The 10,517-nt window shown below is 35.5% G+C and overlaps 1 protein-coding gene across 1 annotated transcript in view; it reads right to left on the reverse strand.

Annotated features, from left to right (window-relative positions):
• Nucleotides 1-8,034, reverse strand: part of LOC145693557 (uncharacterized) — a 42,745-nt gene extending 34,711 nt beyond the window's left edge. Inside the window, exon 1 of the mRNA XM_081769650.1 lies at nucleotides 7,881-8,034. Within this exon, the coding sequence (XP_081625776.1) occupies nucleotides 7,881-7,889 (9 nt within the window). The 5' untranslated portion in view covers nucleotides 7,890-8,034. The remainder of the gene's footprint in view (nucleotides 1-7,880) is intronic.
• Nucleotides 8,035-10,517: the final 2,483 nt, after the last annotated feature.

Raw genomic sequence — 10,517 nt, forward strand, 5'->3', positions numbered from 1 at the left:
CAGATCATAGATGTTCAATGGGGTTCATGTCTGGGGATTGGGGAGATGTGCGAAGCTGTTTCAAGGTATTATAGGCGGATCCAGAGGGGGGCGATCGGGGCAATCGCCCCCCCCCCACAAGAGAAAACTCTTATTTTATATATAAATAAACCCATCTATAACAAGTTTGGAGCTCTTAAAAGTAGCAGTATTACCGCCGACCGCCCCCCCAAGAAGTCCGTCCTGGATCCGCCCCTGGCAAACCTTGCAGACAGGCCTCGTTCAACAGTACAAACAATAATTGCGATGTATAATGTTTCTATCACTGTGCGAAACCATAAAAAAATAATAAAAAAATAATAATAAAAAAAAAAGAACTGGAAGACCAAGAGTGTTGAGTGAACAAGTTAAACGTTACATTATTAGGGAAAGAAAAAAGGTTCCAAAAAGTAGTGCTGTGCAATTGGCAACGGATCTGGAAACACGCGGTGTTAAAATATCAGCCAGTACAGTGCGGAATATTTGCAGGGTATCATGGTCGGATAGCCAGGAAAATGTTCTGGGTGAACAAGACAAATCGTATAAAGAGACTAAAGTTTGAAAAAGAGTATAAAGATAAGGGATCAGGCTTCTTTCTGGAATAGGGTCATATTTTTGGACGAAAGTAAATTTAATTTTATCGAGTCCAGTGGGAGGCGTATGGTATGGCGCAAGGTGAATACAGAGATGAATCCTCAAAATCTCGTCCCTAAAGTAAGACACGGAGGAGGGTCCGTGCTCGTCTGGGGTTGTATGAGTGCCTCAGGAGTGGGTCGTCTCCACCTTATCGATGGAGTGATGATCCACAAAGTGTATATTAACATATTAAAGGAATATCTCCATACTAGTGCGCAGAAGATGGTTCTTGAAAACAATTTACTGTTCAGCAAGACAACGACTCCAAACATACAGCGGAAAATACTCAATTGTGGCTACTCTATACAGGGACGGATCCAGGACGGACTTCTGGGGAAGGGGCGGTCGGCAGTAATACTGCTACTTTTAAGAGCTCCAAACTTGTTATGGATGGGTTTATTTATATATAAAATAAGAAAGTTTCCTCTTGTGGGGGGGGGCGATGGCCCCGATCGCCCCCCTCTGGATCTGCCCCTGAGGTTTGCTATTTTTCTCAAAGACTTACCCTTCTTATGCACTTTAATAATTACTTTTCTTGTCTCCTCATTTGTTTCTGTTCGGTTGCTTCCCATTTCGACAGCCCACCGTGCAGTTTTTTCACTCCTATTCACAACTAAACTCATTCTGTTACTCGTCATGCTATACAGAGGTGTATACTCAGGTGAATACTAGTGAACCCCAGTTGTGGTATCTTTGTTTCGTATTCGTACGTCAGGTGTACGATCACTTTTTGCGTCTACTCTATACATTTTCTACGGAATTTATTTACTTTCTGACCATTAAACTTGTCTTTGTGGTTCTTTATTGATATATTCATAAAGCTTAGTTTTCATTATTCATATTGTGTGTGTTATTACACTTCTTAAATTTTCTGTTTCTTTTTCGCAGGCATTCTCGTTTCAATAGCATAGGTGTACGAACACTTTCTGCGCTCACTGTATGTACAGTAAATACAAATTTATAATTTTTGACTTTACGAAGTATACAATGTAATTGTTCAATAATTAACATAAGCAGGCATTCATTAATTTATATTAATATAATAATTAACAAAACTAATAAGCGGGTGATTGGTGACTCAGTGGTAGAGTTTTCATCTATGGTATTCTAACCCAGGACATGTGGGTTTTCGATGGCTAATTTTGTGTTCGAAAATTTTCCCGATGGTACTCTTGGTTCCCTTTCTTATATTTGTTCCATCATCACTCATTAACGAATTTAGTTTATCAAAACTCTATAGCCATATATTCATTCTGTCCGTCAGTGAAACAAACAGTCTCAAGAACTATCTGATGGATTACCAATCAATTTTGGCCATGATGTACAGAGTCAATAGTTAAGAATCGAGTTCCCTGATGAATGTAATATTCAAACCGGAAGCGGTACAAATCAACCATTTCCGGTTTTAACGTTAATCATTATATAGTAAATATGGTAATAGATAGCGAGAAGCGGTTTCCAGTAATCGACATATATAACATTCATGTAGATAGAATGTTACCCAGTTTGTGCATCTGCTGAAAATAATGAGCTTAGGTATTTAGAGAGCATTTTCCGCTTTAGAAAATGTGTGCTTGGTAAAGAATGTAGAGAATTAGCTGAGTCAGGCACGTAGCTAGAATATGGTAATAGGAAGGGGGGGGGGGGTCTGTCACGAAATACTGTGGTTATTTACCAGGGGCTCAATCATTCTAAACTATTTTATTGGCAACATATATTGGTTCGTTTAGCCAAGATTTCTAATAGGGGCATGATATGAAATACTGTGGTTACACACCAGAGGCTCGATCAATCTAAATATTTTACTGACAACATACCCATATTGATTGGTTAGGACAATAAAATGAGGATATATTAGTAAGTATTTTAATAAGAAGCTATGAAGAAATCTCGAGTAAAAGAATATAAAAAACGTATTGAAAAAGATATCGTCTTCCGAGGTCATTCGAACGGTAATATAATAATAAATAGAATAGTACCAGCAGTGACCCCCCCTCCGGAATACTAAATGTGCCCCCCGGAACATTTTTCCTGAAAGAACGACTGAACGCAATTGTGTGTTTGAAGTGTAATTCCAGCAAGTAAACACACTGTACATAGTTTTCTTGATAATATTACTGAACTGATTTTACATTCACTTTACATTTTCTTTTCTATATTTTGTGTCCTGAAAAGCCAAACAACTCGCAAGGATTGTGAACAGAGATATCTGGGTAGAGCCAAACAGCCTTTTGTAGATTAAATTATACTCTTTGATTATATTAATAAATAATTATATATCAGTCATTTATACGTTTATTGTAAATTTTGTAGTATAATGAAAAATTGTATTTGTATGGATTGCCCTTTAGTGAACTAAAATTGTATTTTTTTCATTTGTTCGGAATATTATAACGGATGGAGTAGTAACTCACTGAGACGATGAGAGGCAAGCCTAGTTCAAGTGCGAGTGGAAGTTACTTTACACAATACAATAATAAGTTGAATTGTAGGGCGCTAACATCCCAGTGCAAATATATAGCCGGCGCATTTTCCCCTCTTTTTGGGGTAGGGCGCAAACATCCCAGTGCAAATATATTGCGAGCGCATTTTTTCCTATTTTTGTGGTAGGGCGCAAATTTCCCGGGCGCAAAATTCTCGCATTCAAGGAAAATATAATGTCCGTGAAGTTGACAAGCCACTTATGTCAGACTCCAATTTCGACTTTAAACGTCGCTAGTGCTACGTTAGTGTTCGATAGTGTCGCAAATCGTTAGTACTTCAACTGCATGCCAACACGCCCACTTCTAAGAATCATCTCAAAAATGAGGCTAACCGTTAGAGCAAGTAAGTGCTCATAATACGGCCCTTTGAGTAATAATAACACCACGTTTTTTGCTAGTCTCAATGCGTCCCTATATTCTCGCGAACATTCTGACGTACCCAAGTTAGTTACTTTTTTTTTGGGGGACTATTGTTTATATGTTATTGTTTATTGTTTATTGCTAATCTGCATAGTAGTCCTTACATTAATATGCCATTGTCCTTGATAATCATTGCGTATTTACAAGCAATTTGTTATTACTGTTAGAAGATATCAAAAAACAACAGATAAAATCTACTACTTAACGGTTCATATTTTTCTTTTACAGTACATAAACGATTAATAATAATAATAATAATAATAATAATAATAATAATAATAATAATAATAATAATAATAATAATAATAATAATAATAATAATAATAATAATAATAAGACTATTCCAGCATAAAAGTTATCAATTGCATCACACTGGCAACAAGCGACGCATATTTTAACTTCATAAAAAATCGTTTCTCACGATTTTCTGGAAAACTACGTATGATAACTTCTTCATTATGTCAAGTTGTTTATCTCAGTGTGATATATGTCTTACCTCTGGACAATATCACAGTAAAACAAAAATTAAATATTAGGAGTACATCGTACTTTTGGACTACATCGTACTTTTGGACGTTTCAGCTTAACTTGCATCATACATTCTTAGGATTACAAAAAGGAAATTTGTTCGTTTGCATTTGAACAAAATTCTTAGGATTACAAAAAGAAAAAATATTTTTTCCGAATTCCGGAATTTTTCCGAAATCCGGAATTTTTCCGAAATCCGGAATTTTTCCGAATTCCGGATTTTTTCCGAAATCCGGAATTTTCCCGAATTCCGGAATTTTTCCGAATTCCGGATTTTTTCTGAATTCCGGATTTTTTCCGAAATCCGGAATTTTTCCGAATTCCGGAATTTTTCCGAAATCCGGAATTTTTCCGAATTCCGGAATTTTTCCGAATTCCGGATTTTTTTCTAAATCCGGAATTTTTCCGAAATCCGGAATTTTTCCGAAATCCGGATTTTTTCCGAATTCCGGAATTTTTCCTAAATCCGGAATTTTTCCGAATTCCGGAATTTTTCCGAAATCCGGAATTTTTCCGAATTCCGGAATTTTCCGATTTTACTTTCCGGATTCCGGAAAGTAAAAATTCCGGAATTGGCCATCCCTAGTATATACACTCATTTTTAACATACTTTTAAAAAAAATTCCAAAAGCAGTGGCGGATCTAGCTCATCGCCGGGGGAAGATTTTTGAGTGCCAAAAATAATTGAAGCTATTATTTATATACTTTTGAAAGTTTATAATAAGCGTTGCGTTTATTCTTTATTGAGCATTTCTAGGATAACATTTATAGTGGTGAGTTGTATATTTATATTCAACGTTTATTTTCTACCATGATTCCTAACTTGAATGTTAATTGCAAATTTTGCCATATTAAACGCAATGTCTTATGACTAATCTGTTTAGCTACCATACCAGTAAATACCTACAATTTATCAATTGTTTATTCATACTTCATGCCTAATTGTAACTTTTGAAAGGAATTATTCATTTTTTTATTCCTAGTTCCTGTTAACGAAGTGCGTAAACGGATTTCAAATTAAAATGATTTGTGTAAACTCATGATATACTTATTATGTATGGTCTGGATTCTCTCTGCCAGTCCCCCAGTTTTTACCTTCTAAATCCGCCACTATTCAAAAGGTTCTCAATTCGACCCCCTCATATATGTTGTGCATATGTTTGAGCTTAAGTTCAAAATTTGTGCATCGATTTTGATGATTTTTTCTTTATTTGTTCCTTTTTATTAAGAAAAAAAATGAGTTGGTTTTGAGGTTAATGTCCCTTTCAGGAGCGACACTATATGAGACAGGACCTACTGATTAACGTGGAATGTGAACCACATGAGATCCCACCGGGAATCAAACCCGGGTTTCCCACGTTAAAGGCGCGCACGCTAACCGTTTAGCCACGAAGGAGCGCGTTTGTTTGAAAAAATGTACTTACAGATGCAATATACATATTGAGTTCTCCATATTATTTAGTGATATTCCATATCTACTGTTATTTTGAAAATCCTTTCCATTAGTTTGAAGTGTACAACATCCATAGGCGACATGAAAAATTAAATAAATAGAGAAAGAAAAATCTATTCTCCTATTGAAACCAATAACAAATTTAATTTGCAGCACCGTCAAGTATTCGGGGAGCTATTTCAATTAACAAGAAACGAATTCTAATTTAGAAAAAAAATGTAGATAAGTTTCGTTAAACAGAGCGAAACTACAGTAGACTTCCAAACTATGAGAAGTCAATATTCGAACTTACTACTGCACCTATAACTACTGGTTGCAACAGATTAATAACATCAAAGATAGAACCTGTTCCTCGGATGCTAAAACCATACCAAAAAGCCATCACTATGAATTACTGATTTAACCTATGGCAATAAACATTGAAACTGGAAATGACTAATTTGAACCACTTTCGGTTTGAATTGAGAGTTAAGGGAGTAGATAGAACCTACTCTTGGGAAACTGAATCGAGTGTTGCAAAAAGACTGAATTTCAACATCTCTTACCGTTTTTGCTTTACAGAAATCAGAATTGAAACCGAAAGTAGTAGTAAATTATAACCATTTCCGGTTTTGGTACCATGTTGCGGGTTGTGATGGTATCTTTTGAGACCTTGAAAGGTTTGCAGAAAATTGCTTGTCCCTTTCTAATACCATTTTGTTTTATGGAGATAAATGTTGAAAGCGGATAGTTTATTTTAATCATTTCTGATTTGAATAGAGCGTTAATGGAAGAAATGGAACCTATCCTTAGAACGCTGAATGGATTGCAAAAGAAAATCTCATATCAATATGTTTTACTGATACCTGTCGATAGACGAGCGGATGGACAAAGTCAGTTCCGACACTTACGCATAGCATAGGTTGGAAGTCTAAAAGAAGAAAAGTAGTAACAGCTGCGATAGGTGAAGAACTTATCGCATATTTAATGACGTTGAATATTTGAATTGTCTTTGGTGGTTAGCCCATTGATTTACAAGTAGGAACTATTTTTATATTTTCTTTCATATGAACCGGAATTATAATAGCTTGGTTTTTACTGACTGACTTCTTAAAATCTATTTAAATGTCCCTTATTTTGTGAAAACGGAATGGTGATAATGTTGTTACACATAAATTTTAAAATTTAATAATCAAATTCAAGTAATATAGGGCCTTACGCAGTCTTTCTGACACGTGATTAGTGCCATACTAAAGAGTTCAACTGTTTCCTATAGTAGTCAGGCCTTTAGTATGACGCTAATCATACGTCAAAATGACTGCATAAGGCTCATAGAGTTTATATATGTATAATGCAAATTCGTTTTGAAGAAACAACGGCATTTAACTAGACTTGAAACAGAAAAATCACATCATTAAAATTCCAGTGCATGTCAAAGAAAACAGAAAAATAATGTCCAATATAAATCAATAGCCTTTAAAAAAATCAATAGCCTAAAAATAGGCTAGTACGCAACATAATTAATCAAGGACTCATTTAGCACCTCTAGACTGTTTCGAAGATGAACACAGTACCGACTTTGGTTTAGTATATTGATAGAACCGCATTTTCCTTCCATGCCCTTCCAACTGGTCTAGTGGCTCACGCAAGCGCCTATGGTACACTAGAACCCAGGTTCGATTCCTAGTAGGAGAAGCTTGAAATTTGAAAGCATTAAAGTGGTTCGCATTCCACTTTAACCTGTAATTCCACGTCTCATATAGGATCGATGTTGTAAACGGAAGTTAAACTCCAACCAACGATTTGCTCTCTGGTTTTTTTTTTTTTTTTTTTTTTTTTTTTTTTTTTTTTTTTTTTTTTTTTTTAAGAAAAATCTATGTTCGATGGTGAAAACAAGACAGAATTTCGAGTGTTAGAGCTCATTCGTGGAAAGCATACATACGATTAGTATGGAAATTCGATGCCCAGTAAAAGATTGTATGCTTTGATTTTCACTTAAAGCGAAGGTTCACATCTCATTTAGTCTCAGTGCTGAAATGATATGCTAAACTCCTAAGAATCAATTCTCGGTATGATGGGCTTGATTAAGTGACAGAAAGCTTCTGTCTAAAATTAAAAACAAAAAAAGAAAAAGAATATTGGTTTTAGTAATGGACTTGCAAAGCAGATACTTTCCAACTAAATAGTCACCGGCCTCCTTTATATGCTGCAGTATTTTGTAATTATTATGATCTGAAGTAGTTCCTGAGATATAACTATTTACTTAAAATTTACAGCATTTTCGCAATGACATTTTGAAGATGTCCAATTTAAGGAAACTAATCTAATACAAATACTTATGAATAAAAGGAAAAAGAACTTACCAGCTTCATCTCTGCACGGATCTCCAACCACCAAATAACTTTAAGCCGCAGGACTTACTATTTATATATTTATACAAACCAAGTACCACCTCTTCCTTTAGTCTTACAGAAATTCCAATTTTATATTTAGCATGACTGACCCCCATGTGGTCTAGAACAAAGCAGTTCACATATGTATATTAAGGACATTTTCCCGCTAACCTAGTGCCCATTTAGTCACCATCGTATGTAACGGAAACTTTGCAACGTCCAGAAGTAAACAAGAGGAAACGCCAATTCAAAAAGAACTCATCCCACACTAATATTGCCTGCATATTTTTTTTATTATATGTCTTTGTTTGTGTGTAACAGAAACCGATTTCAATTCAGGGTCCAATTGTAAAGTCGACAAAACAAAAGCAAGTGCTGACGAATGTGTAATATAGCTAAACATTAACACACTGAGTGAGACTCTTCAGACGAATTAAAAAATATATATAAATGTTTCTTTCTTTTGCCTTTCATATCTTAAAACTGCTGCTAATTCAATTCGAGTTTAATTATGAATTTTAAACTTGTTTATCGATTAATAACTGTGCCAGACATTCCTAAGCTTAATTTTATGTGAATATTCTTGTCAGTCATCTTTTAGAATCGAGGAAATCCAAATCTTATATTAAAAATGAAGTGGAATCAGCGAGTATTTTGCTTGCGCGTGGTCTCAGGTTTGATACCAACTGACAGCACTTGTCTTTGATCAGGGTCGGATTCAGGGGGCGATCGCCCCTCCCCAGAGGAGGAAACTTTCTTATTTTATATATAAATAAAACCCATCCCAGAGTTTGGAGCTCTTAAAAGTAGCTGTAAGTAGCAGTATTACAACCCACCGCCTCCCCCCAGAAGTCCGCCCTGTGTTGGATGAAAACTTGGGTAATTATTTGAATCTCGCATTAAGCTATAGGTCTTATATAAGTTCTAAAAATTAAAGTCAACCTCTAAAAAATAATCAATCAATCAAAGAAATCCAGAAGAGATCTTATGAAATGTATCCCTTGTAAACCACAATTTCTGAATTCGAAACTAATGAAATGAAATAGCTAGTTTTACGTCCCACAATTATGACCTTAAGCTAAAGGAGAAAAATGATAAATGATAGTGAATGTCAAAGTATTGGTGGAATGAGAATGTGGGACTCAAGAAAGCACACGGTCATGCTGTCGTTCACAAATTCGCATGATCCGGGATCAAACCAATGATCTCTCACACCAGAGGTGAACGCTTTGCCTCTTTCTCTAAAACAAAAAGACGTTAACTGATTAATTGAACCTTTTTCAATAACTTGATTTATCTTATTTTCCTAATTTCACTCTTTAAACCATTTTCTACTTACTACGACAGCAACAGGACTATAGAACTATCGAGGATAGTTAATATTCCTCCCCACTGGGAATCGAACTCGGGACCACGAACACCAAAGGCGCATACAGTAGCCACTAGACCAGTAGGAAGACTACCACTGAGCCACGTCCTCCAGTTTCAAAATACAGTATTGCTCAGTAAAAGTGTTGATATTTTTTGTTGGCTAGTGGCCCCGCGTAACGTAGTCCCTAACGCTCTCACCTAGGTGCGAGCGGTCCCAGCTTCGATTCCCGGTGGGGACATTCGGTCAAGAAAGTGTAAAAGCTTTCTCAGGCCAGCCATCCTGAGTGAGGTTTTCTTGGATTTTCCTCATTCACACCAGGCAAAAGCCGGGATGGTACCTAACATACAGATCCCAGGCCTCTTCCTTTTTTTCTCCAATCCTTTCTTCCTTCCCTTTCCCTGGATAGTGTGCACGCCGAGGAAGGTCATCCCTCATACATAACTGGTTAACATGGTCATAGATACCGAGACCCCAGAAATCTAAATACTTATCCTAATCGAAATCCTTTGGTTCGCAAATTCAAGTTTATCATCTTTTTCAGGCTATACGAAAAGAAAATTTATTTTCTGACGTGGAATACAAACTACTATTCGAGTTAGAGTTTGAAGTGAGTGTCCCTACAGGCAGGGGCGGATCCTGGATGGATTTCTGGAGGGGCAGTGGGTTGTAATACTGCTACTTAGAGTTACTTTAAAGAGCTCCAAACTCTGATTTTTTTTATTTATATATAAAATAAGGAAGTTTCGTCTTCGCCTCGATCGCCCCCCCTTCTAGATCCGCCCCTGCCTACAGGAAGTCGAACAATTAATATTTTGCTTTTCCTATTAATGTGTTGTTTCTTTTGTGTGCATAGTACTAAGATTTATCAACATATTTTCAGATTATTACAAGATTTATAAAAAAAAACATAATTATAATTTGAAATTAGTTATCTCAATATGTATTCAAATGTGACATACAATCATAAATGATTCTGAAATTTACTTTCTAGAAATTTCATAAGAAGAAGTTTGGAAGTAAAGTTTACAGTGTATCTTAAGTGCAAATATATCTTATCAGAATATGTAAAATAAATAAGTAAAATAGAAACTAAATTGTCAAACATTAATCAATTGAACTTTTCTACTGTTGTAAATTGCATTTAAGGTATTAACTTAAAACTAAAGATTTTCATACTATCTATTCATACAAACAAATTATATTTAAGACTTAAAAGTTATAATATAAACTTCGTG

This window comes from Thermobia domestica, chromosome 1 (genome assembly GCF_964235325.1).
Source record: "Thermobia domestica chromosome 1, izTheDome1.hap1.1, whole genome shotgun sequence".
NCBI classification, from domain to species: Eukaryota; Metazoa; Arthropoda; class Insecta; order Zygentoma; family Lepismatidae; genus Thermobia; species Thermobia domestica.